The sequence below is a fragment of the Heptranchias perlo genome, chromosome 8 (assembly GCF_035084215.1).
Source record: "Heptranchias perlo isolate sHepPer1 chromosome 8, sHepPer1.hap1, whole genome shotgun sequence".
Classification (NCBI taxonomy): Eukaryota; Metazoa; Chordata; class Chondrichthyes; order Hexanchiformes; family Hexanchidae; genus Heptranchias; species Heptranchias perlo.
This window is the reverse complement of record NC_090332.1, coordinates 91,292,458-91,320,359: the sequence shown is the minus strand read 5'-3', so window position 1 is coordinate 91,320,359 and position 27,902 is coordinate 91,292,458. Positions and strand designations below refer to the sequence as shown.

At 42.7% G+C, this 27,902-nt stretch overlaps 2 protein-coding genes and 1 long non-coding RNA gene across 8 annotated transcripts in view; 2 read left to right on the top strand and 1 right to left on the bottom strand.

The window, feature by feature from the left end:
- Positions 1 to 1,004, top strand: part of commd1 (copper metabolism (Murr1) domain containing 1) — a 130,151-nt gene extending 129,147 nt beyond the window's left edge. For 2 of the 5 annotated variants that reach the window (XM_067989534.1, XM_067989537.1), the window contains one exon: positions 22 to 141. In XM_067989534.1, the coding sequence (XP_067845635.1) occupies positions 22 to 49 (28 nt within the window). In that variant the 3' untranslated portion in view covers positions 50 to 141. Of the gene's footprint in view, positions 1 to 21 lie in introns of all 5 variants that reach the window. The other 3 variants (XM_067989538.1, XM_067989536.1, XM_067989535.1) reach the window with 2 other exon arrangements.
- Positions 905 to 22,529, bottom strand: LOC137324814 (uncharacterized). Its single transcript, XR_010963726.1, has 3 exons — positions 22,186 to 22,529; positions 5,691 to 5,858; positions 905 to 2,853 (listed from the first exon to the last, which is right to left on the bottom strand). It is a non-coding gene; the product is annotated as an uncharacterized lncRNA (long non-coding RNA).
- A 427-nt stretch (positions 22,530 to 22,956) lies between these two features.
- b3gnt2b (UDP-GlcNAc:betaGal beta-1,3-N-acetylglucosaminyltransferase 2b) overlaps positions 22,957 to 27,902 on the top strand; it is a 44,104-nt gene continuing 39,158 nt past the window's right edge. For both annotated transcript variants that reach the window (XM_067989533.1, XM_067989532.1), the window contains exon 1: positions 22,957 to 23,046. The gene's annotated coding sequence lies outside the window, so the exon portion shown is untranslated. The remainder of the gene's footprint in view (positions 23,047 to 27,902) is intronic.

Sequence of the window (27,902 nt, the reverse complement as noted above, 5' to 3'; positions counted from 1 at the left end):
GTTCTGTTTTATGTGTCTTAGGAATCGGAATTTCTCTGCTTGGAGTTAAATGAGAGCAAAGTGAACCAACTGCTGAAAAAACTAACCGAAATTGAAGAGAGCATCAGTGCACTAAGTTACACCAGCTGATGTCGAGGAGGATAATGAAGCTATACAGATGGTGATGTCAATAACCAGCTGGAGCACTAAATATCCAAGTGAATTATGTAATGTATGCATTATCTGCAGTGGTCATAGAGTGGTTGGAAGTGCAGTGTGATTCTGAGTTTACTTAGCAACAGCCTTAGATCTACACACAGGCCCAAAACTAACAGGGGACGCATCACTAATTCCCACTTCACCATCTGTTGGTTTTTTGTAATAAATTGTGTGTTCAGGATTCGGTTTTTAATTTGATATTTTTCTCCTACATCCTTTTTTGAAAAAACACACAGGCTGGGGATCTTGTTTAGAACCTGACTCTGCATTCAGATTAAAATGCAAGTTTTCTTTTCCTTACCTGTTGCAAAGGGTCTGAAGTGAAATTGGTTTGGATAGCCTCAATCCATTTCCTTGTGCACATTCGTTGACAAAATTGACATGAATTGGATTGTCTCACTCAGAAAGGCTACAAGGATTTGAAAAATATGACCGTGGTGTGGAAGAGGGTAGTCCCCTGAGGTGGGATTAATGCATGTTGATTTACTCTGCATCGAGTTCAAGCTGTGACCTACGCAGGGATGCTTGATGTTGGCCCAAGTCCAAAAATCACTTTCCTCCCTCACCCCCACCCCCACAAACCCAGTGTCATGTGAGTTGATGAAACCCATGAAGCTGTAGATTGAAGCTTACAAGAAGCACTTGATATTACTGGTACAAAAATACAAGACGCCTTTCATGACAGTGGCACAATAATGAAGGACGATTGTTTTGTGATGAGAATATATAATTTTCAATACCCTGTATATACAGTATTTCAGTTACTCAACCATTTATATGATCTGAATAAATGCATACAAAATACAGTAATCCTTTATTTGCATTGCTTATCATGAATCAACTTAAATAACCATTTCATAATTAGATTAATAATCTACAATTTTATGGCATTTAACTTTTAGGTTATAGATATACTATGTAAATGCACTGTGTCATTTAATATAGAGTCATACAGACCACAAAGTTTCCAGCTTTAGTATGGAATCAAGTTGAATTAAGAACATTTTACAGTTCCTTTTCTTCCTGACCTTAAATAATAAGTAGTTCTCTTAAATTCAGATCTAAGCCAAGAGCCTTCAGAAAATAGTACATGAATGTTTGTGCCATGATAATAACAAATGGATGGGATTTGTTATATTCTGAAGTGCAGAGATACCTGGAGATCTAATGATCTGATATTTGGAGTGAAGTCATTTAACTGAATATAAAGTATTGTATCTCATAACACGACTACAAAACATTTACCTGTTCCGATTTATTTTGGAAGTGGCTACAAAGCAGCAAAAAATTTGAATATGCAAAAATGAGTATATTGGAGACCCTGATTTTCTTTACTCCTGTCGGGTCAAATCCATCAAAACTCCACACGGAAACATCTGCCTCATAACTACCAGCTTGTGGGGAATAAAATTAAAATTTTACGACTTTCCCACCCCTTTTCTTGGAGCAGAGGAGGCTAAGGGGAGACTTGACTGAGGTGTACAAAATTATGAGGGGCCCAGATAGAGTCGACAGGAAGTACCTGTTTCCCCTAGCGGAGAGTCCAAGAACTAGAGGACATAGATTTAAGCTGATTGGCGGTAGGATTAGAGGGGACATGAGGAAAAACTTTTTTACCCAGAGGGTGGTGGGTGTATGGAATTCGCTGCCCGAATTGGTGGTAAAGGCAGGGACCCTCAACTCTTTTGAAAAGTACCTGGACCTGCACCTAAAGTGCTGTAAACTGCAGGGCTACGGACCAGGTGCTGGAAGGTGGGATTAGAATGGGCACCTGGTTGTTCTTCGAGCCGGCGCGGACACGATGGGCCGAATGGCCCCCTTCTGTGCTGTATCTTTTCTATGGTTCTACTCAATCTTTGATTCAAGAGTGGCCATCACAAATGTTGTGCAAAGCAGTCACTGTTACATTGGAAACTGATATTCACTTAAAAATAATATTGTTATAAGTATTCAAAAAATGGTTTACAGGACCACCTTGTTTTCACAAAAGTGAAATTCTTCCATAGCTCATTGTCTTCCTTAGACAGATTACACAAGAAATCTGTAAATCAGATCCACCTCTTCAAACAAAAAAGTAAAATGAGTCACTGGCAGTGTAGCTGCTGTATAAGGCCATGAGGAGCAAAAGCACAGGGATAAAAGGTTGTTATTTACCTTTTCTTTTTAGCATTGGAAAAAAAAAATTCATCATTTTTGCAGGAGTTACCTACTTTGAGAAGTACTGTTGATTTTAAAACTAAAAGTTGTGGGGCTTTGCAGGTTACTAGCAAAATTAATAATATATATTACAAATTGAATTGAAACAGCAATCCTCAGTGAGGATATTGCAGTGTCAAAGATTAAATGCATCATTAATGCAGTAATATTAAACGCTGGAACAGTTGAGCTCCCCAATGGCTGACAGTTTATCCAGTGAATTGCTGAGCCATACACATCGGGAGGATCCCAGATTTGATTCCTGTCTCTTGGGTCTGACCTGATTTAGTTGATTGGGAGCAGTCAGCTAGAATTCCTACCTCTGATCGCCGTTCTGCAGATGTTGAGCATTGTTGTGATACCCCACATGATTAAATAGCTCACTGACCGTCTTTGTCAAGGCTAAATAAATAGTGATCCTTGAGTGTTCTGTCAGGTGAGCCATGTGTGGAAATAAACCTGAGCAAGAAGAAGGGACCACAAAAATTTATCGAGAAATAAAGCAAGCTTGGCATGATGCTGAGCTCTTCAACCATCACTTCTCCCTGAAAATATTAACCTGCTTTCGTTCTACAGATGCTTAACGACCTGTATTTTTCACATTTTGTTTTTATTTCAGATTTTCAGTTTCTTTTTATTTCAAATAGCCATTTTTTCTTTTTGTTTCTTGTTCAAGTTTTTCAAGAGAGGCTCACACATGAAACGCTCACAAAAATCATATCTGTAAACCTTCCCTTAATATCTGTCTGCTAATATTTAAATTTAACTAAACAAGTTTGTTAATCCTTCAATAGCACACTTCTGCCGTGGGATCAAATTAGCCATCACAGGGCTACTATGCTTTTTTGATTGTTCTGCTTTGAGTTGTCATAAATGCACTGTGTCATGGTGTGATCGGTTGTGGGTTTGTTTACATGATTTCCTCATCGGGCAATTACCAATTTGCGCTTAGTTGTTGAGCCAGAACAGATGAGGGAGGAAATAAATGTGCTTTAATAATTTTAGGAGCTCCAAAAATACAGGGGCTGTACCTGAGGATTAAAAATGTTATCCTGATATACAAAAAATTAATAAGACATGTATTGGGAAATTATAAACCAGTTAATCTAACCTTAGTAGGTGTTTGAAATCACTTTACAGGATACTATCCATGCTCATTGAAGAAGCACAGTCCGTAAGGAGTCATCAGCCTGGTTTTAGAAGCAATAGGTCACGCCTCACAAATCTACTGGAATTCTTTGAGGAGGTAACAAAGTTTGTGGAAATCTACTTGTCCAGTGGATAAAAAGCACTTAATTTATTTTCAAAAGGCATTTGATAAACTCCTACATGTATGACTTTTTGGACTTATGGAGTAATAGTAAATTAGTTAGACTGTGAACTGACTTGGCAATAGAAAGCAGAAAGTAATGATAAATGGGAATCTTTTTTTCTGGATTGGCAGCGCCTTTGGTTAGTAGAGTTGTGCAGTGCTCCGTTCTGGGATCCCTGCTGCTCGGCTGTTAATAACATGGAGGGAAGTGCTTCTAGTACTATAACATTTGCTGGTAACATCAAGCAATGTGCCCAGATGGAAAAGGAAATTAATGGCACTACACGGGATCGGAACCAATTAAGCAGATAACCTAAAGAATGTTAGAATGATTTTAATGTAAATAAATATATGGTAATATACATGGGAATAGGAAACATGAAATATATCCGCACTGCATGGATGCTATTTTAAGATAGGTTGGTGGGAAATGTGGGATTATTCATCATTAATGAAAGTTTTCAGTCAATTTAAGGCTTCTATGGCTAATCAAACAACTCCTCAAATTTAAATTCTCATCCTTGTGTTCAAATCCCTCCATGGCCTCGCCCCTCCCTAAGATGGTGACCTCCTCCAACCCTACAACCTTTCGAGAACTCTGCGTTCCCCATTCCCTCCACCCCACCATCCGCAGCAGGGCCTTCTGCCGTTTGGGCCCTAAATTCTGGAATTTCCTCCCTACAGCTCTCTGCCCCTCCTCCTCTCTCCTCCTTTAAAACTCTCCTTAAAATCTAACTCTTTGACCAAGCCTTTGGTCATTCCTTCTAATATCATCTCCTTTTTGTCTGATTACACTTCTGTGAAATGCCTTCACTACTACTATAGGTTACAGTCTGACACTGGGTGAGGAATATGCTGGAGGAAATGTTTCTTTTGTTAAGTGCCACTATAGTAGCAGTGAAGTTGAAGCAGCTGTTGTGACGTAGGAATAGCAGCAATAATGTGTGTACAACTGTTGATGAACTTCAGACCATGGGAATGGAATTGGGAACAGATGAAAATGGTCACAACTAGTGAGAATAAACAAAAGGAAAATACATTCTTTGGTGAGGCAGAAAAAGAAATAACAACTGAGTGAAGATGGCTAAACTACGGTCTATTCTAGCTGTCGCACATAATTCTGAAAGATCTCCGTAATGGGTATCAGTGGAGAAGGTATGGTGTGGTTCACAATGCATTCTGAAGAAAATACAGAACTTCCCAGCGAAGTGGCAGCAGACGCATTCTATCAAGCAGAATGTTCCCTTTATCTGGTCCTGTCTATTAAGAAAATCCTGTGAAATCAACAACTCAGCAAATGCTCTTGTTAAATAAATCGCTTCAACATGTTTACTACAAAAATGCTTCTGCAGCCACAGGTGGTCAATTTGTGATTATTCATTCTTTCCAGTTTTTTTTCTTGAAGGCAATGAATCAATACATTTTTATTTTAGAGTTTTTAGGAGCAGAAAATGGATCTTAAACCTGTCCCCTTTTGATTGACAACTACACACCTTATCCTATCTTTCAATTACTTTTCTTCCCAAAAATAAATCTAACAACCTCTTGAACCCTATAGTTATACTGGTTGCTTTCCCCAGTAATTTGTTGCACAAGCCTTTTACCCATTGTGCAAGAAAACGTTTCACCTGGCTTCCCTTCTTAATCCTAACTTACTAATTTTTAACTTGTGTCCCCTGATATTTGAACCTGGATCAACTTTGTCAATTCTTGTTACACTTGCAGTTTGGTTGGATTCATTCCTCACCCAACATTAGAAAAGGGAATAGTGCCAGCGGAGTGGCAGACAGCTGATGTGATTCCTATATTTAAAAAGGGAGATAGAACAAGTCCAGTGAACTATAGACCAGTTAGCTTAACGTTGGTGGTAGGAAAGATAATGGAATCTTTACTCAAAGATGTAATAGAAAAACATCTAGAAACTGAAAATATAATAAAGAATAATCAGCACAAATTTCAAAAGGGAAGGTTATGCTTGACTGACCTTATTGAATTCTTTGAAGTAACAGAAAGGGTAGACAAGGGTAATGCAGTAGATGTAATATATTTGGATTTCCAAAATGCCTTCGATAAGGTGCCGCATTGTAGACTCATGACTACGGTCAAAGTGTGTGGAGTCAGGGGACAGGTAGCAGAATGAATAGCAAGCTGGCTACAAAACAGAAAACAGAGAGTAGGGGTTAAAGGTAGTTACTCAGACTGGCAAAAGGTGGGAAATGGTGTTCCACAGGGATCGGTGCTGGGACCACTGTTGTTCACCATTTACATCAATGATTTGGACTTGGGAATCAGAAGTACAATTTCAAAATTTGTAGATGACACCAAATTGGGGTATAGTTAATACTGAGGAGGACTGTGACAAAATACAGGAAGAGATTAATAAACCTGCAGAATGGGTGTGTAATTGGCAAATGAATTTCCAAATAGATAAGTTTTGAGATACATTTTGGTAGGAAGAATAAGGAGGCCACATACTCCTTGTAAAGTAAGAATCTAAATGGAATAGAGGAGCAGAGGGATTTGGGGGTACAGATACACAAATCACTAAAAGTAACAACACAGATTAATAAAGCCATTTAAAAAAAAAAGCAAACCAAGCACAGGGGTTCATTTCCAGAGGGACAGAATTGAAAAGCAGAGAAGTTATGTTAAACTTTTAGGGGTCACTGGATATAATTCAGAAACAGGAGTTCTAATTTACTTATCTTTCCTTATCAATCATGCTGCGTTTATTTAGTCATGGTTTTGACCCTGGAACATATTTTGCTATTGAATGTCACACCTGTGCTACAATTGGCCGTGCAGTTCCAGGAGTTCTAGGTTTCTTGATTCAATATTTTTTTTTCGCTTTATACAATAATTTCTATTTTGGGGGCTTTGTTTTTAGAAGTTAAGCTGGATTTCCTACCTACAATCAAAGTAAAAATGCTGCATGATACAATTGCCTTTGAAGTTGATCAGTTTATTTACATCCATTAACAGGATAACAGGTTTTATAGTAAATCTGTTTCCTGTCAACATCAAGGGGCAGGAAGACAAAGTTTTATTGAAAAGTAGTTTCCACAATTGAGTTTACTTTGTGCTGTAATGTGAGCTACCTAATCTGAGTGTATCACCTCTCCAAATAGTGCACTGCATGTCTCACCATTAGTGTGTTGAGCAGAGCAGTGTAGGGCCATTATTTGAAGTTTATCTGTACCTACACCAGAATAACGACCTCAAAAAGTTTTTCCACATAGCACACAATAAATGGGTCAGATCCTACAAGAAGCTGAGTTATGTTCCAAAGAACATATTTAGCTTATTTAGTACACCAGAGGCTTTCCAATGGCACATTCACTCTCACGTTTAGCATCAGAGTGAAGTCGAAAGCACTTCACATGAACACTAAATTTGGCGTGTTATGGCCCAAACTTAGTAGAGCAGATAGAGACTCCCTCTTATGCGGCGTCTCCCTTTGCTTCGTTCCATCATCAAGTTGGGCTGTGACACTGGATTAAAGCGTGTTTACCTTCCTACTGCACTGATACTATAGTTATCGTGTAAATGCAGTCTGAATTGGGTGATGAGGCCTGATTTGACACCAGAATGAAATGGACCACGGTTCCCTGGCTTGCTTCAGCTTCCAGCACTTTTCCAAAACAAACTGTCGGGCATTCAACCTGGCATTAAAGGTCTAGTCCCTGTAAATGAACTCGAGTCTACAGCGCTCTACCACTAAATAATTCAATCCCAGATTAATCCTACCACAGCGAGCACAAGAGCACTGCTTTCTCTATCAATTAAATGACTAGGACAAAAGAGTAGGCTATTCAATTGACATGGAACCCAGGCCCGTGTGCACAAGGCAGAGAGATTTTCTTTTTAAAAAAAAACCCACCCTTTGACTTCTCCACATCACTTAAAGGGAGGAGGATGGGTGGAAAGTGAGATTACTATACGTCAAAAGGGATTACTTCTAAGTCTAATAATAGACTATTAAAAAGTCTACAGTAGTTAAACATGAACACATGATTTAAGAATATTCAGCCCGATTAGGGTGGTTTAGTGCCAGACTGCAGTAGATTTTCAGGTGGATTTGACCCACAGTGAATTCCTGATGTCAGTGGTTCCGTGGTCGTGAGGCACATGTGGGGTCAAAGGGCAGAAAGAGTCCAGATTTGAAAGTATGTTTTCAATGTTCAAGATATACAGAGCATCAAAGAACTATTGAACCACAGGTGTGACAAAGGTATATCCGATACTCTATTACAACATATTATGGATACCTCATTGTGATTTCAGGATCATAATCTGATGAGGAACTGGTCTGATCTACCAAACTACACGAGAAAAAAAGTGGTTTAAAATTATTTTGAAACTCCTTAAGTAGCTCAACATTTTAATAATTTCTTCACATTCACTATTGCTTAGAATTGTTTCAATTTCATGGTAATGTTTTTATTGTTTCTTTTGGACCAGTTTTATGGCAGTATGCTCCAGTGCCCTGGTGCATAACTATTCACACAGGAGGATTAACAGTTCTTGTTACATAAGGCTTATGGAGCAATACGTACCACAAGACAAGTGGAGCTCTCTCTTATTGTGGTAACTTTTTGTTATAAATAGGTATTGTATGTACAACTTTACAGATTTGAAGGGAAGTAAGAATTTATAAAATCCTTAGAAGTATTCTATTGCTTCATTGAGTAACCTATATCAATAAAAAGAAAAAACAATGCAAATACTGGACATCTGAAATAAAACAATCATGAATTTTGATGAAAGGCACTCACCCAAAACTTTAACCTGTCGAGTTTTCTTTACATGTGCTTACTGTGTCATTTCTCCAGCATTTTCTGTTGAACTGAATGTTTGACATTCCTTTTTGTTATTTTTGAATAACTTTAATTGGTATAGTGATGTTTAAAATAGTGTCAGTTAAACAATGTGAGGTGAATTTTACTAATGGTTTTTTATCTATTTATAATCCTGCTACATTGCTGAGACATTAATAGGACAACTCTGACAATGTTCACCTCATCAATTTTCTGAAGTAAAACACTGGTTGACAAACACATGCACTTGAATTAATGAGTATTCCCGCCCCAACTTATTACATTTCAATTACTTTTGTGCTTAATTTGTAGATAAGAATTAATTAATCATGAAAGTGATACATTTGTGTTTTAATGTCATTTACATCATGTGTGTGCAAGCAAATACAAATGATTTGCCACTTTTTCATGAAGACCATGCTCTTTTAATTATTGTAAACAATTTTACAACACCAAGTTATAGTCCAGCAATTTTATTTTAAATTCACAAGCTTTCGGAGGCTTCCTCCTTCCTCAGGTAAATCTTTTAATTACACTTCTGTTGTAGTTACTGACATAAATGGCTTGGGGCCAACCTATAGCTCTTCACTAAATGATCACGGGTACACGTTGCTTCTCGTGGAACAAGTGACAGAACATTAAGTTTGTTGTGGAAACTATGTTGCTTGTAGTCTTTTCATGCTTCAAGAAAAATAAATTTAAGCTAGGCTACATCTGGATCAAGTATACAGAGATTACTGCTATTCGGGCATCCTTGCCCTAAGTTATTGTACTGAAGTTACAAGCTCTCAATCCATACACACAGTTAACAGGTAGAATCTTTCATCTATGATGCAACCTGACCTTTTTCTCCTTTCCTCCTTTTGTTTCTCTAAATATCGTGTCATTTTTAATTTTCAGAACATTTTTTGAATTTTGTTTAGTGTTGAATTTGTACCTATCAAAGGAACAGAAGTAAAACAGTTTTAACTTTTGGCACCCTAATTCTGAAGTCAGGTGTAACATGGCCAGCTAGGGAGAGAAACTCTATACAAACAATAGCCTCACAACAGCCCCTACTTCATCAGTGTCATCCTTTCAAATTTCTACACGATGTGCCTCCCAGGGTGAGATTGCAGGGATGTGGGCGTCGCTGGTAAGGCTGCCTTCTTGAACCGCTGCATTCCGTGTGGTGAAAGTTCTCCCACAGTGCTGTTAGGAAGGGAGTTCCAGGATTTTGACCCTGTGACGATGAAGGAACGGCGATAAATTTCCAAGTCGGGATGGTGTGTGACTTGGAGGGGAACGTGCAGGTGGTGGTGTTCCCATGTGCCTGCTGCTCTTGTCCTTCCAGGTGGTAGAGGTCGCGGGTTTGGGAGGTGCTGTCGAAGAAGCCTTGGCGAGTTGCTGCAGTGCATCCTGTGGATGGTCCACACTGCAGCCACTGTGCGCCGGTGGTGAAGGGAGTGAATGTTTAGGGTGGTAGATGGGGTGCCAATCAAGCAGGCTGCTTTGTCCTGGATGGTGTCGAACTTCTTGAGTGTTGTTGGAGCTGCACTCATCCAGGCAAGGGGAGAGTATTCCATCACACTCCTGACTGTTTAAAGTCCATTAACTTCTGATGTCACTTCAACGTGACAAAACTATATTAAAAAAAGAGGCTGTCTTTCCCTCTTCTCCGTGACTAATTGGTTCCTCAAACCCCTTTCCCCTCACCCCCAAAACTAAGTGCAAAAAGCTCATGGGTTTCTTGATTTTTTTTTCAACAACAAGTTGCATTTATATATACAGTGTTAATGTAGAAAACAAGATCTGATGGAGCTTCACAGACGTAAGGAAAAAATGAACACCGAACCAAAGAAGGTGATCAAAGGCTTGGTTGAAAAGGTGAATTCTAAGGAATGTCTTAAAGGAGGAGAGGCGGAGGGGTTTAGGGAAGGAATTGCACAAAGGGCCTAGATGGCTGAAGACATGACTGCCAAAGGTGGGGCGAAGGGAGAGAGAATGCACAAGAGGCCAGAGTCAGCGAAAATGAGATTTTAGGAAGGTTGTAGGGCTAGAGATCGGGAGGGATGAGGCTACAAAGGGATTTAAAAACAAGGATGACAATTTTGAATTGGAGGTGTTGGGGGACTGGGAGCCATTGTAAGTCAGCAGGGACAGGAGTGATGGGTGAGTGGGATAGAATATGGGCAGCAGAGTTTTGGATTGATTGAAATTTATGGAGGGTGGAGGATGGGGTAAGTGGCCAGGAGAACATTGGAATAGTCGAGTCTGGAGGTTAAAAAAAAGACATGGATGAAGGTTTCAGCAGCAGATGGGCTGAGGCAGAGATGGACGTGGGCAATGTTAGAGATGGAAGGAGGTGCTCTTTCTGATGAAAAAGATATGGGGTCAGGATCTCAGCCCATGGTTGAATAGGATGTCGAGATTGCAAAGAGTCTGTTTCCACCTAAGACTGTGGCCGGGGGGGTTGGGGGAATGGAATTGGTAGCAAGGATACAGAGTTTGTGGCGGAGACTGATGATGATGACTTTGGCTTTCCCAATGTTTCGCTGGAGGAATTTGCACTACATCCAGGACTAGATGTTGGTCAGCAGAGGTAATGAAAGGATCAAACGAGGTGGTGGAGCTGGGGGTCATCAGTATGTATGTGGAACCTGACCCCATGTCTGAGGATGATACCAAGCATGTTGATGGGGAAGAGGTGGGTCCCAAGGATAGATCCTTGGAGGACTCCAGAGGAAACTGCAGGGCCCGGAAGAGAAGCCAGTGCTGGAAATGCTCTGGCGACAATTTGATGAGTATGAGTGTTTCGTGGTTATGTTGCTAGACAAGTAATCCAGCAATCTGCAGCAATAATCTAAAGAATGAGAGTTAAAATCCCACCACGGCAGTTTGAGAATTTAAATTCAGTTTTTAAAAAAAAAATTTAAGTGAAAAAACTTGTGGGGAACTAAAACTGTTCAGAAGCAGCGCTATTCTCTAAAATGAATCTCCTGTCTGGTTACAGAGTAGAATTGACAGATCCATCCATCCAGTTTGAGGAAAGAAGTGCGTCAGAGGATGAAAGCAGAAAGCAGATGATACTGAGAAAAGGAACGGTTGCTCTTGTTTAACTCTAATTAAAACTATCGGATTGTTGATTTTAAACTACTCTTAACATTGCTCAAAGGATAGAAGCAGCTGAACTTTCTTTGGCTGGACAGTTTCTAAAGCCGCTCTAACAGTCTGTCGTGAATTCTTTCAGATGGCGATATCACCATTCTCCAAAGGACAGGCAGCTCTACTTCATGAAAGCTGGTATTTAAATATAGAACTTTAACAAAAAAGATTTAAACCCTTTTCACAAAGCAGTAAGTTTAAAAAATACGAACAGTAGTATTAACAAAAGAATGTAAAGATGAAAGTGGGTGAGTCGGCAAAGAAAATTTTTGATTGTAACCCAGACAAAATATTTATCTGCCTGAAGAGAAAAGTGCATCTTGTGCCAAAAACACCACTCATTTGTTTTAAGTAAGGCACCATTTGGCAAATACAAAACATTCCATTTACTGACTCACCATAACTCTAAATTTAGTCTTTTTTCCCGCTAATGGTCAAATAAAAATAGAATTGTTTCTGTTACTGGTAATTACAGCAAATGACAAAACAATGTGGTTTGTTTCATGGTTTGGAATGCGGTCTTTGTGTTAGTATTAAAAGTTCAAATAGTCAGTATTTATTTTTCCAAAAAGTGGATACGTTAGAGGTGACCAACATCTTGGTCTAAGAATGGGTTTTAAGGAAGGTCTTACAGGAGGAGAGGGAGGTGGAGAGATTTAGAGAAGAAACTCCTTTGGTTTTCCCAATGTTTAACTGAAAGAAATTCCAGACAACTGTTTACAATATCAGCTAGCATGGGGGCCAGGAAAGGAAGTTGGGTTTTCAGCAGTTTAGTGGGAATAGGGTCAAGGGAGCAAGAGGTGGGTCTCACGGACATGATTAATTCGGAGAGGGCATGAAGGGAGATAAGAGAGAAACTAGAGAAAGATGCGGGTGCAGGGCTCGGGCAGAAGGACTCTGGGAGCAGTTTGGCCTGGTGGGCTGGGGAAGCAGCTGAACGGGTGGGCTCAGTCTTAATGGTATTGAAGTCTGTGAGCTTGTAACACTTGGAGGTGGAGGTGCAGGGGGGAGGATTTAAGGAGACAGATGGAGGTGCAGGGGGGAGGATTTAAGGAGAGAGGTGGAGGTGCAGGGGGGAGGATTTAAGGAGACAGATGGAGGTGCAGGGGGGAGGATTTAAGGAGACAGTTGGAGGTGGAGGTAGAGGTGCAGGGGGGAGGATTTAAGGAGACAGGTGGAGGTGCAGGGGGGAGGTGCAGGGGGGAGGATTTAAGGAGAGAGGTGGAGGTGCAGGGGGGAGGATTTAAGGAGACAGGTGGAGGTGCAGGGGGGAGGATTTAAGGAGACAGTTGGAGGTGGAGGTAGAGGTGCAGGGGGGAGGATTTAAGGAGACAGTTGGAGGTGGAGGTGCAGGGGGGGAATTTAAGGAGAGAGGTGGAGGTAGAGGTGCGGGGGGAGGATTTAAGGAGACAGTTGGTAGTGAAGAAAAGAAGCTGGGGCTTATCTTTACATTCTCGGATGATCCTGGAGTAGTGTGCTGTTTTGGCAAAGAGAAGTGCAGTCCAATAGTACTTGATATGGTTCAGCCAGATTTAGTGACGGATGGACAAACCAGTTGTGCGCCAGATACACTCGAGTATGCACCCCTTGGACATAAGGGAGTGAAGATGAGTACCATACCATGGGGATTGACCAAAATGTGAGAGAGTAAAGGTTTTGCTGGGGCAACGGCATCAGAGCCGGACATGAGGGAGCGGTTAAGCAGATTGATGGCTGCTGAAGTATTGTGCTGAATGGTGAGCCAAGGGCTAGACAGTTGGGAGTTAGAAACTGCAGTTGCAGGTGATTTGGGAAGAGTTTATCCAGGGACGGATGTAGAAGGAAGTGGGGTTTGAAAGAGGTAGGGGATGTGGATGATGAAGGATACAAGGAAGTCCCAACCTAAGGTACATACTGAATCGATGATCTCAAAATCTGGTGATTTTGTGCTGGAATTTACTGGAATAAACTTTAAAAATGAGTAACGGCATTCCCCAGTGTGGCACCACAAGGTTCCTTGATGCCAGCCTGTGCTGAGTGTGGTACTCTCATGTGACAATTATTGGGATGCTTCATTTGGTCCTAGTGCCCCTCGGTGAGGGAGGGTGGAAAATCAGCCATTGGTTGGGCTTGTGATCACTACAGAGTGATTGCTGTTGGAAAGTGCAGGTATGTACATATCAGGTAAGGCTCGTAGTGGGCACTGTTCTGCTGCCCTCCATGATTAAATACTCTGCCGACAATTGCTGTGTAGGCTTACACATGAAGATTGGCCTCTTGGGCGAGGTAACAGAGGGATGCGAGTGGAACCGTATTCCAGGATGAATCTGCACCTGCAGGACTGTAGGGAACAAACCTGAAAAAAATAATTAATTCTACTCTCTTGTGTGCATTGTGAAATAAAATAATGACACTGGATCCCAGTCTATAGCTGGATTTTCCGGGGACATGTGCCTCCGGAGTGGATGTCGGTTGGTCTGAGGTTTTGACCCCTGCAGTTTGCGATGAATCTGCTCTGGGATTGATGGGCACAGGTCCCACTATTAATGTTATTGGTGCAGCTCATTAAGGATAGACTATACAAAACCCTGGTTAGACCGCACCTGGAGTACTGTGAGCAGTTCTGGGCACCGCACCTTCGGAAGGACATATTGGCCTTGGAGGGAGTGCAGCGCAGGTTTACTAGAATGATACCTGGACTTCAAGGGTTAAGTTACGAGGAGAGATTACACAAATTGGGGTTGTATTCTCTAGAGTTTTGAAGGTTAAGGGGTGATCTGATCGAAGTTTATAAGATATTAAGGGGAACGGATAGGGTGGATAGAGAGAAACTATTTCCGCTGGTTGGGGATTCCAGGAGTAGGGGGCACAGTCTAAAAATTAGAGCCAGACCTTTCAGGAGTGAGATTAGAAAACATTTCTACACACAAAGGGTGGTAGAAGTTTGGAACTCTCTTCCGCAAACGGCAATTGATACTAGCTCAATTGCTAAATTTAAATGTGAGATAGATAGCTTTTTGGCAACCAAAGGTATTAAGGGATATGGGCCAAAGGCAGGTACATGGAGTTAGATCACAGATCAGCCATGATCTTATCAAATGGCGGAGCAGACACGAGGGGCTGAATGGCCTACTCCTGTTCCTATGTTCCTAAGGGTTTTCAAGCAAACAACAAAATTGACATTTTTACAAATCTGCAAGAATGTTCTGGTGGGGATATTATTTTTTCCAGAAAAAATATTTGAGTGCTTTGAACAAAAATTTATCCCTAAACTTTATCCCCTGCTTAACCATAAAAAGTGGAACTTGTGTAGCTGTGATAAGTTGACTTGCAAAAGCAATGTTTAGCTGTGATACTAAGTACAAATCATTAAACATTGTACTAAAGTATTAAACATTGCACCTTTCCTGCCAATATTCCAGCTTCTAGAAAGAAACTCCCCATCAGTTTGTCCATTTCCAGATTAAAGCTCTTATTATGATACCATTCAAAAGCACAATGTAACATTCATAACTATTCATAATAGCACACTAGCAGGAGTCAGATTTATGAACTACAGATGAGGTAGGTCAGAAACTGAATAAAATGTATTCTGCTCGCATCATGAGGTGGCTATAATTCCTTTTTAGTGTTTGCAATGTGATTTATTTAAATGTAAGAATCTAAACTTTAGCTGTGTTATTAGGGTCCAGAGGCAATTTACGAGAATGGTTCCAGGGATGAGGGACTTCAGTTATGTGGAGAGACTGGAGAAGCTGGTGGTGTTCTCCTTAGAGCAGAGAAGGTTAAGGGGAGAATTAGTTGAGGTGTTCAAAATCATGAAGGGTTTTGATAGAGTAAATGAGGAGAAACTATTTCCAGTGGTACAAGGGTCAGTAACTAGAGGGGACAGATTTAAGGTGATTGGCAAAAGAACCAGAGGGGAGATGAGGATAATTTTTTTTTACGCAATGAGTTGTAATGATCTGGAATGCACTGCCCGAAAGGGTGATGGAAGCAGATTCAATAGTAACTTTCAAAAGGGAATTTGATAAATACTTGAAAAGGAAAAATTGCAGGACTATTGGGAAAGAGCAGGAGAATGGGACCAATTGGATAGCTCTTTCAAAGAGCTGGCACAGGCACGATGGGCTGAATGGCCTCCTTCTGGACTGTATCATTCTTTGATTCTATAAAAGTTACTGGAGAAATGGTTTGCATCTCAACCTGTTTCCTTGTGTTCAAGCTGAATTTAAAGCTCAGGATTTCCTTCAGTTTTTTCCCCCCTGGATAATTCCATATTCACTGCTGTGTTCTGGTATTCATCTGGAACTTTAAATGTTAAATAAGTTGAAAGTTCTGCCTTTATTTGGTTTATGTGTTCCTCTCGGCTTCTGGTATTTTGTTGGCATTAGTGAAATAATGGAAACATGATTCATCTTTATTTCAAAACTAGTGGTTGTGACTTGTAATTTGTTCAACTAGCTTTTATTGGCTGTGTGACAATTAAAATGAAATCCTTTGTTACATTTATGCTCCTGATGTATTTTCGTTACGGGGAAGGGAATCACTCTAACTTGACCTGCCAGTAGAATTTCTCAAATTGATCATGGTGTACCTGTAAATAAATATAGCTGCTTATTTTTTCTTGTTTAACCAAAAATGTTGAGAGCTGCCTTAAAACAGAGCCATGATGTGGAGATGCCGGTGATGGACTGGGGTTGACAAATGTAAAGAATCTTACAACACCAGGTTATAGTCCAACAATTTGTGATTTTCAAATAAAATTGTTGGACTATAACCTGGTGTTGTAAGATTCTTTACATTAAAACAGAGCAATTAAGTACACAGTTAGACCTGATCCACAGGTTTTCTGCTCTCCATTTGTCCAATTTTCTTTCCTATTCCATTAGCTCTCCTACAGCCTTAGCAGTTCACATTCCCTTGGTTTCTTTAACATCTTGTTTTTTTTAATGGTTCTTTCCATTACTTGACGAGGACAATCTATTCTATCATCCAACAATCATTTTACTGACACTTCCTCTCTTCCCTTCTGTCCCCTTTTTCTTTGATTCCAATAATATGCTTGTTCATCTATTATATTTTGGTTCTGATAAATGACATGAGCTCGAAATGTGTCTGCTCTCTCCACACATACTGACTGCTATGTGTTTACAGCTTTTTCTGTTTTTGTTGCGGTTACACTGTTCAAAGACTGTTGCAGAGTATAGTTCACATCTGGCAACACCTATGTTATACCACAGGCTGCATAATCACACCTTCTGCCTGTGTGTAAGTACTTCAAAACATTATGAAAAAACAGTCACCCTGAGCACTTTTTAAATCTGGCTTCACACTACATGGGAATAATATCCATGGAGTGCCAAGCATAAGTTAGGTAAGGGTTTTCACAACTTAATATCCCAGAATCATATCAGGACCTCGTGTAGTTATTATACTGTAACTTTTGTTTTACGGCAATGCAGAAGCGACAGCACAGCTGCACTCTGTTGATAAGCCAGGTATCTCTTGAACTCCAGCTCCCCCAGCTTGCTCTCCGAATACGGTGTGGACTATGAATACTGTATATTCTAAACACTTTGAATCCAAGTATGATGGCACATGTGTGAGAAAAAATAGATGAAATTTCAACAACACAAAATTGGAAAGGGGCACAAGGCCAATTGTAGCATTTTCACCCATACCTACAGAGATCAGATGGATATCACTCAGCACTATTACACCAGAAGATGGGACATTTCCCACAACACTGCTCGAATCTTTCTGAATTACCACACAGGAATAAGGGGTGGATTGCACTAATCCTGGTGTTTTTAGTTGAACCTTGAATCCGCTCTGGGATAGTTTAGTTGGTGCTTAGTTTCAGGAGAAATTTCTCATTCCTGCCCTTCCTCCATCTCGATATACATTGGGAGGATGGGGGGTGTTAGACTGTCTGTAATGCTGCCCCAGCTGCACCTTCCTTTCCATGCTATTACTGTTTCTCCATTCCCCTTTGAATTTTATCTTCCTGCAGATATGAGGCTGACCCAGATACTTTGTTCCTGTTGTACACAATGGCTTAATCTTAGTCAAGGCTCTCACTACAATAACTAGCGTTAGTATATATGGTCCCGAAAATCCACGAGATGGAGCGTCTGCTTGTAAGTGCGGAAATGTGCCTGGCACTGATCTCACCAAAGTTCACGGGGTCAGGAGCAGATCCCATGATATCAGTGCCTTTAGTGGGCTGAGACCGCAAGTGAGGGGTTCCTCAAATTGGCTGGTTCCCTGCCCCATTGCCCAGGACAGGAGTTCACCCCCTTTGTAGCCGTCTGCGCTTTGACTGACACTTGGTGTCTGTCTCTTTCCTTCAAAGCCTGACCATGATGTCAACTTTGAGAAGATAAAACTGACCGCCCCCCCCACCCCCACCCCCACCCCCGAGTGGAGTCCACCAGCCTAACCTGATGATGACCCCTGCTGAGTTCAAATGAATTGGGTTGTTACAGCAGGGTGGATGCTGAGAGGATGTTTTCCCTGGCTGGAGTGTCGAGAACTAGAGGGCATAGTTTCAGGATAATGGGTCGGCTATTTAAGACTGAGATGAGGAGGAATTTCTTCATTAAGGGTTGTGAATCTTTGGAATTCTCTACGCCAGAAAGCTGTAGATGCTGAGTCGTTGAATATATTCAAGGCTGTGATGGATAGATATCTGGACTCTTGGGGAATGAAGGGATATGGGGATCAGGCGGGAAAGTGGAGTTGAGGTTGAAGATTAGCCATGATCTGATTGAATGGTGGAGCAGGCTCGAAGGGCCGAATGGCCTACTTATGCTCCTATTTCTTATGTTCTTATGTGTGAATTGTTGCTGGAATGTCAAATTATATATTATTGTGCCTAGGATGTCAGGTTTCAGATACCCTGTCTGAAACCTCAATATGTACCTGCCGGCCCTGATTTCCTCTGAATTGAATCCCTTTCAGATATGCTTTAATTTAATGAACATTTTAAAGTAACTCATAGCTGGCCTCCTTTCTGTGGAAAAATGGCCGAAGAATCCTGAACCATGACAGCTTTGATACTTCAACTGACGTAAGGTGGCTTGAAGGAGTTTTAGTGAGTGAGTGACTGGGGCTTTTCAGAGTAATACTCAAATCAGCTGCAAATGAAATGTTTGAGGTGGGCAAACTGCACACATGCCCAGACCTCCTTTATCTGTGTGTCCTGCCTCTGCTGAGGTTTTTGTTCCCAGACTTACTTATTGATCAACTTCTAATGCAGTAGTTACACTATGCAGGTTTGTGCAATGCTCACCACAGTAGAAGTATTTTACATTGAAGATGGAACCCTGTGCACAAGCAATTTGTTTGTTCACAACATGGCCCTTATATCAGGCCTTGCGTATGTGATAATCAGCTGAGAGGGTGCAGATTGTGTAATACAGAAGGAGAGTCTCCTCATTAGGCCTACCCTGACCCCACTGTCCTGTCCAACTACCACCCTATCTCCAACTTTGATTTCCACTCTAAGGACCTCACATATGTCATTGTCGCCCAGTTTTGTGCCCACTTCTCGCCTCACTCCCAGTCTTCAGTCCAATTTCCCTGCTCTAGTCAGAATCACCAAAAACACCCTTTGTGACTCCTATCAGTGTACTATTCCTTCTTATCGTCCTTGCCTTTCCATAGAATCTTACACCACAGAAGGCGGCCATTCAGCCCGTTGTGCCTGTGCCGCTCTTTGAAAGAGCCGTCCAATTTAGTCCCACACCCCAGCGTTTTCCCCATAACCCTGCAAATTAGTCCTCTTCAAGTACATGTCCAATTGCCTTCTGAAAGTTCCTGTGGAATCTGATTCCACCGCCCTTTCAGGGAGTGAGATCCAGGTCTTAACAACCCTCTGTGTGAAAAATTGCTCCTCGTTTCCCCTCTAGTTCTTTTGCCAATTATTTTAAATCTGTGACCTCTGGTTACTGACCCACTTGTCGACTCGGCCTGTATTCACTCGAGTTTAGAAGAATGAGAAGGGATCTCATTGAAACATATAAAATTCTGACAGGGCTAGACAGACCGGATGCAGGGAGGATGTTTCCCCTGGCTCAGGGGTCCAGAACGAGGGGTCACAGTCTCAGGATAAGGGGTAGGACATTTAGGACTGAGATGAGGAGAAATTTCTTCACTCAGAGGGTGGTGAACCTGTGGAATTCTCTGCCACAGAAGGCTGTGGAGGCCAAGTCACTGAATATATTTAAGAAGGAGCTAGACAGATTTCTAGACACAAAAGGCATCAAGGGGTATGGGGAGAGAGCGGGAATATGGTATTGAGATAGAGGATCATCCACGATCATATTGAATGGCGGAGCAGGCTAGAAGGGCCGAATGGCCTACTGCTGCTCCTATTTTCTATGTTTCTCCCTACTTGCTCTATCAAAACCCCTCATTATTTTGAATATCTCCCCTTAACCTTCTCTGCTGTAAGGAGAACAGTCCCAGCTTCTCCAGTCTCTCCACATAATTGAAGTCCCTCATCCCTGGTATCATCCTGGTAAATCTCCTCTGCACCCTCTTCAAGGTCTTGACATCCTTCCTAAAGTGCGGTGCCCAAAATTGTACACAATACTCCAGCTGAGGCCTAACCAGTGATTTGTGATGGTTTAGCATAACTTCCTTGTTTTTTTGTATTCAGTGGCCCTATTTACAAAGTCAAGTATCCCATTAGTTTTCTTAACTGCCTTATCAACTTGTCCTGCCACCTTCAGAGATTTGTGAATATGCCCCCCAGGTCTCTCTGTTCTTGCACCCCCCTCAAAATAGTACCATTTAGATTACACAGTTTCTCCATGTTGTTCCTCCCAAAGTGCATTATTTCACACTTATCCGGATTAAATTGTATCTGCCATGTGTCTGCCCATTTCACCAGTCCATCTATGTCCTCCTGAAGTCTGCTGCTATCATCCTCACTATTTATTATGTTGCCAAGTTTTGTATCATCTACAAACTTCAAAATTGTACTCCCAATACCCAATTCCAGGTCATTTATGTACAAGACAAGCAATGGTCCTAATCCAACCCCTGGGGGACCCCACTGCATACTTCTCTCTGGTCAGAAAAACATCTGTTCACCACTACTCTCTGCCTCCTATCCCTTAGCCAGAGGTATCCAAGTTACCTCCGTCCCTTTAATCCCATGTGCTTCTATTTTCCGAATAAGTCTGTTATGTGGTACTTTATCAAATGGCTTTTGAAAGTCCATATATACATCTACTGCACTACCCTCATCAACCCTCTCTGTTACTTCATCAAAGAACTCAATTTGCCTTTAACAAATCCATGCTGCTGTCCTTTATTAAGCCATGCTTCTCCAAGTGAAATTTAATTTTGTCCTTGACAATGGTCTCTCGTAGTTTTCCCACCACTGATATTAGACTGACTGCCTGTAATTACCAGGTTTATCATTCTCTTCCTTTTTTGAACAGGGGTGTAACATTTGCAATCCGCCAGTCCTCTGGCACCACTCCCATATCCAAGGAGGATTGAAAGATTGTGGTCAGAGCTTCTGCTATCTCCACCCGAGCTTCCCTCAGCAACCTCGGATGCATCCCATCTGGACCGGGTGACTTGTTAACTTTGAGTGATGCCATTTAGCACCTGCTTTCTATCTAATTTTATCCTCTCCAATATCTCTCCTCCCCCCTCCTCTATTGCAACATTGATTTCATCCATTTCTCCTGTGAAGACAGATGCAAAGTACTCATTCAGTGAAACGAACAATGGTAGGCCTTCAAGGCAGAGATAGTTCAGGTTCCCTCAGTCCTGCCCTCTGCCGCCCTAAGATTATTTCCTTTTTTGTCCCTAATCGGCCCCACCATTACTTTAACAATCTTTTTACTTTTTATAGGTTTATAAAAGATTTTTGGGTTCCCTTTTATGTTACCCACTAATCTTTCCTCAAATACTCTTTGCCTTTATATCCTTTTTCAATTTCCCCCTGCAGTTTCTGTATTCTGTACCTGACATTTGTCATAAATCTTTTTCTGTTTTATTTTAATCTCTATTTCCTATGTCACCCAGCAGGCTCTAGCTTTGAATGCCCTATCTTTCCTCCTTAGGGGAACGTGCTTTTTTTTTTGTACCCGAACTATCTCAACAGGGTATTTTCACTGTTGGGTTTTTTTTTGTCCCTTTCTGTAACTACTTTAAACCTAGTATTACAATCACTATTACCAAGCTGTTTTCCCACTGAAACAGACTGCACTGCCTAGAACTAGATCCAGCACTCTTTCCTTCCATGTTGGGCTAGAAACATACTGATTAAGTTCTCCTGTGCACATTTTAGGAATTCTTCATCTTCCTTGTCCTTTTTACTTTTTCTCCCCCAGTCTGTCTTGGGGCAATTGAAGTCCCCTACTGTTTCTGCTCCATTATTATATTTTGCTGAAATTTGCCTACAGCTTCACTCCTCCATCTGCTTCTCACTATTTGGGAGTTTATAACAATGTAACAGCTTTTTAGTTCCTTAACTCCACTTCCATCTACACAATGTTTAATATAACTTACCACCAGAAAATTATAGAAGTGAAATTTATACTTGAGCAAGATCCAAAAGCCAGTTTTAGAAGCGAGCCCCGGGGGCAGGTCCTGGAGTTTATAAGCGCCGTGTGTCGCGGACCATATTTGGCATTCGGTGCTCATCACACGGTGCTGTGGATCCAGTGCGTGTCGCGGATCTGAACTTTGCAAATCACAAGTCAGCGGCGGCCATTCAGCCCCTCCGGCCTATCCCGCCATTCCACAAGCAGCTGCTCCGCGCAACCACCACTTTCCGGCCACCGAGTGACCACGGGCCGGGCGCCGGGCGCCGGGCCGGGCTGCACTGTCGGTGTCATGTGACCGGACCGCCCGCCCCCCTCGTGCGAGGAGCGTGGAAGCGGCAAAGTTCCAGAGTCAGTGTGAGAACTACGCATGCGCGAAAGTGACGGGCTCGGCACTTGGGAAGGTAAACGGCGACAGTGCGCAGGCGCAGCAACCGGGCCCGGGGGGGGAGGGAATGGAGGAGTTTACATATTTCCGAGGCCGGCCGACGGCCCCCGGCCTCCCTCCCCCCTCCCCCCTCCCCCCTCCTCCCTCGATTGGGTTCGGGCGGAATATTTCGGGGCGGCGGATGCACTTGGTTTGCTCGAGGTTGTGCTGCATTCGGCCGCTCACACACCGGGAAGGTCGATGAATTCCTCCGCCGGGCCCCGCCCCTCCCCTCCCCAGGCTCCGCCCCTCCCCTCCCCAGGCTCCGCCCCCTGTGTCAGGCCCCGCCCCCCGGCCCGGGCCCCGCCCCCTGTCGGAGACTCGCTCTCATTCTGTGCCGGAGCCCTTGAGCTTTGCCCGGGGAGCGGAGCGGAGGAGAGGCCGGAGCGGAGCCGGCAGGTCGGTTACTGCATCACGGCGGCCCCAAACTCACCGTGTTAACCGGGGAAAGGATGGGCGGATTGTGGAGCAACAGGGCCCCGGGGGGGGGTCGCCGCCTCCCGTCCGTTGTCGAGCGGGTTCCCCGGGCTCGGGCTGCGGGCGGGGAACGGCCGAGTGATCGCCCGGTGTTGCGGGGTGATGCCGGGGATGGGTTGCGGGGTTTGGGCGGGTTGTGTTACCGGGTGATCCCCCGGTCTGGCCGGGGTTGTGTTGCGGGTCTGGCCGGGGGTTGCGGGTTGTGTTGCGGGTCTGGCCGGGGTTGTGTTGCGGGTCTGGCCCGGGGGTTTGGGCGGGTTGTGTTGCGGGTGATCCCCCCCGGTCTGGCCGGGTTTTCGATGTTCTGCAGCCGCCGTGCTCCAAGCCGGAAGCGGCCGCAGAGGCGGCGCGTTGTGCGGGGGGGAAGTGGAGCCGCAGTTTGTGCCGGGGGAGGCGGCCCGGCCCGGGGGGGGGAGACAGGCGGCCCGGCCCGGGGGGGGGAGACAGGCGGCCCGGCCCGGGGGGGGGAGACAGGCGGCCCGGCCCGGGGGGGGGGCCCTCGCCGTGTCCCTGATCCACCGGCTTCAGGCCGCAGTCTCCGCCCGCCGAGTCCCCGGGTTTTATTTGCGGCGGGGGCGGGAGTGGCGAAACAGGGAAACGGTGTCAGAAAAGCTGAGTTTGTGCGTGAGTCCCACTGACTGCAATTCCCAATATTCCCCAATCTCCCCAAATATCCCCCAATCTCCCCCAATATTCCAAATATCCCCAATCTCCCCCAATATCCCCAATATTCCCCCAATATTCCCCAATCTCCCCCAATATTCCCCAATCTCCCCCAATATTCCCCCAATATCCCCCAATATCCCCAATATTCCCCCAATATCCCCAATATTCCAAATATCCCCAATATTCCCCCAATATCCCCAATATTCCCCCAATATCCCCAATATTCCCCCAATATCCCCAATATTCCAAATATCCCCAATATTCCCCCAATATTCCCCAATCTCCCCCAATATCCCCAATATTCCCCCAATATCCCCAATATTCCCCTCTCTGCGGTAAAGGATTAAAAGAATCGAGTAGAAGAAACATCAGCTTAAAGGTTAATATAAAGACACAAGTCGCCCAAAGAAATGCAGCGACTGAACAATAATCCTGTGTCCCGAATGGATTCTTGTCATTAGGAAGTGGAGAGATGGGCGGTGATGATCTTCCTCTTTAATAATCATTGTGTTGCTTGAAAAGGAGAGTTTTGACAAAAGAATAATTGGGAAATTCCTACATCATCTCAGTGTCCTTAGAGAAGTCAGTGTTTAGATTGTGATTTGTTAGTTGCAAGTAAAAAAAAACTTCATGGGATGTCTGGATTTATAGGAGAGATTTGTAATAATTTTAATTTAACTGTTTGTGAATACTATTTTAGTTGCAACATTTTTTTCAGCATTATCTGAGCAGCATATAATTGAAGTATAAATGCTTACTTGCATCTGGTGAATGGTAAAATGATGGGATTTAATGTGAGCCCGCACACTTAACTAATTGTTGTGAATCTTTAACGTGTAATAATTGAATACATGCAATATTAACAAGTTCCACACCTTCACATGGCCCAGAATGATCATTTAGTAGACTTGTCCCAGGAAGAATATTTCGCTCCTTGTCAGAATTTTACTAAACTGCCCAATCTAATAAGCATTTTTGGTTTAGGGATTATTGCAGAATAATTTAAAATGAAAATATATTGAAAAAATCATGAATTAGTTATGGTCAAAAAAATGAAAAAAGTCACAGATTGTGAAAAGTCCTGGACATGTTCTGAGACGCTGTTAATGTTGGTTGTGCTCGGGGCAATACATCCATTTTACTTGTCCTTTGAACCAGCAGCTGGGATGACTCTGCAGATTTCCCCATCTTCTCATTTTCCTCATTAAAGTGGTGGGCAGGGTTGCTCAACCTGCTGCCTGAGGACTTTGTGCCCCACCCACCCCGGAGATCGCTGACATTTTTTTCCGTTTCCCATAACAGCTGTCATATGGCCCCATCGCACGTTTCCCCTTTACATCCAGCAAACTTTCATCCCATCAAGCTGGGTTTGAACCTTTGGTGCCAGAGGTCAAAGACCAATGTCTACCCGCTGCACAGTTACTTCCTTGCCTCAACGTTTTTAATCCAATTTTCTTCCCTACTTCTCATAGAATCATAGGTTACAGCATGGAAGGAGGCCATTCAGCCCATCTATGCAAGAGCAATCCAACTAGTCCCACTCTCCAGCCCTATCCCCGTAGCCCTGCAAATTTTTTCCTTTCAAGTACTTATCCAGTTCCCTTTTGAAAGCCATGATTGAATCTGTCTCCACCACCCCCTCAGGCAGTGTATTCCAGATCATAACTACTCACTGTGTAAAAATGTTTTTCTTCATATCACCTTTGGATCTTCTGCCAATCAGCTTAAATCTATGTCCTCTGGTTCTTGACCCTTCCCCCAATGGGAACAGTTTCTCTCTATCTACTCTGTCTAGACCCTTCATGATTTTGAATACCTCGATCAAATCTCCTCTCAACCTTCTCTGTTCCAAGGAGAACAACCCCAGCTTCTCCAGTCTATCCACGTAACTAAAGTCCCTCATCCCTGGAATCATTCTAGTAAATCTCTTCTGCACCCTCTCTAAGGCCTTCACATCTTCCTTAAATTGCGTTGTCAGAACTGGACACAATACTCCAGTTGTGGCCGAACCAGTGTTTTATAAGGTTCATCATGATTTCTATACTTTTGTACTCTATGCCTCTATTTATAAAGCCCAGGATCCCGTATTTTTTTTTAACCGCTTTCTCAACCTGCCCTGCTACCTTCAATGGTTTGTGCACATATACCCCCAGATCTCTCTGTTCCTGTACCCCATTTAGAGTTGTGCCCTTTAGTTTATTCTTCCTACCAAAATGTGCTCAAGGGTGCTCATAGTCAAAGTGGCTGTTCATTACGTGTGAGCCTTGATTGAGTGCTCAACTGAGGGGACATCAGTGTGCTGATCCTGTCTGCATATATACTTTCTAGTGGAGATGGGAGTGGAATCCTTGAGATTTTCCCCTTCTCCCTTCCTAGCCTTGGGATGCTGTCGCAGACTGAAGTGCCCCCCTTGCTTTGGTGGCGGAAATCAGCTAAAGCTTATTTAATATTTTTACTAATTTAGCTCTAATTCAAGGAGACCAGCCCTCCGTAAGCCAACTCCCGATGTTTATGTTGCTAAATTTGGCTTCCTTACTCCAGTGGCAGAATCACAGCCCACAAAAAATCTGGGTCAAAAAGTTTGCAGCCAGCATAAGGGAGCCAGATTTAGTCGTGGAAATGTGTTAAGTCGGCAAATAGACCCTTGTCTCCCAGAATTTGAAGTGAAACTGATAATTTTGAAGTGGCCTCAGGTAAGACAGGTTCAAACCTGGGACCCTACTTGTTCTGTGTGGAAGTGGGAAGTGAAGTAAACATCTTTAAATCTGGTGAGTCCCTGTCTAGTGTAGAGATTTCTGCTTCAAAGTGGGGAGGATGAGTCCTCTCTGTTTGCTTAATGCATGTCAGAAAACAGGAGAGAACTGCAAAGAAGTTTGGAACTTTTATTGTTTTTTTAACAGAGTAAAGTACTATAACTAATTTGCTATTTTGCTTTTGCTTCTGTTTAGTATTAATGAACAAGAATTAGTAGTTTTACTCTGAGGCTTTTATCATCCAAAGAGATCAGGAGTATACGGTTGTGTTTTGTACTATTCCTAGTGAATGGTTCACCCTATGGCCCCTTATTCTGGATACCTTACACATTAGATCAAGTTTCAATTCCTAGTACGGGTGTATTGCACGTGCATGCTGACTTCTGTATTGAACACAATAGAAAGTATCCAGAGAAGCCTCAAATTGTAATACAGTATCTTGATTGTTCTGCATACTTTGTTACAACAAGCATTGCTCCCAAGTTGTGCATTATAGCAAGAATTTTCTGACTGCTTCTTTAAATCATAAGGAGACAGTTGTTAAATTAACAATCATTGCCATTTACGGAGTTGGTATAATTACTTTCATTTGTGTTGGTCTTTGTGTTGAGTGCCTCACTTCTAACTGTCACTGGGATGACCACATCTGGGCATTTGTCAGCACAGGGTGGATTTTTTTTTTGTTCTCTGCTCTTTATTTTCGGCTACTTTAGACGTGTGATGGTAAATGATTTGCTCTCAGGCTTCAGTCCTTTTAAAATTTCAGGTAAACTTTAATGCTTGTTTGACTTTAGGTTCAGTGCCTTTTAAAAGTACCAAAATCAAGTGCAGCGATGATAACATGTGCTGTGACACCAAGCTGCCACTCATGTGGACATTAGCATTTTTACACACTAGTTGGAGCAATGGGCCAGGCAAGAGCAGAATATGGTTACAGTAGTGTTTTGCATATGTTACTGGACCAGTAATCCAGAGCCCTGGATGCAAGTTCAAATCCTACCAAGGCAGTTTTAAGAATTTGAATTCAGTTTGAAAAAAATATGGAAATAAAAAGCTGGTCTCAGTAAAAGGACCAAGAAGCTGTCGGATTGTCACAAAAACCCAACTGGTTCATTAATATCCTTACCTGGTCTGGCCAGTGTGTGACTGCGGTCCTATTGCCAACTCTTAACTGCCCTCTCGGTGGCCTAATAAGGACTCAGTTGTTTAAAACCACTACACAGGATATTGCAGATGTTCAAGAAAGCTGACCACAGCCAGCTCAGGTCTCGCCAGTGATGCTCACATTCTCTGAATCAATGAATAAAAAATCCACTCTCCTAGATTTCTGTTGTTGCTTATGGTATAAATCATTGGACG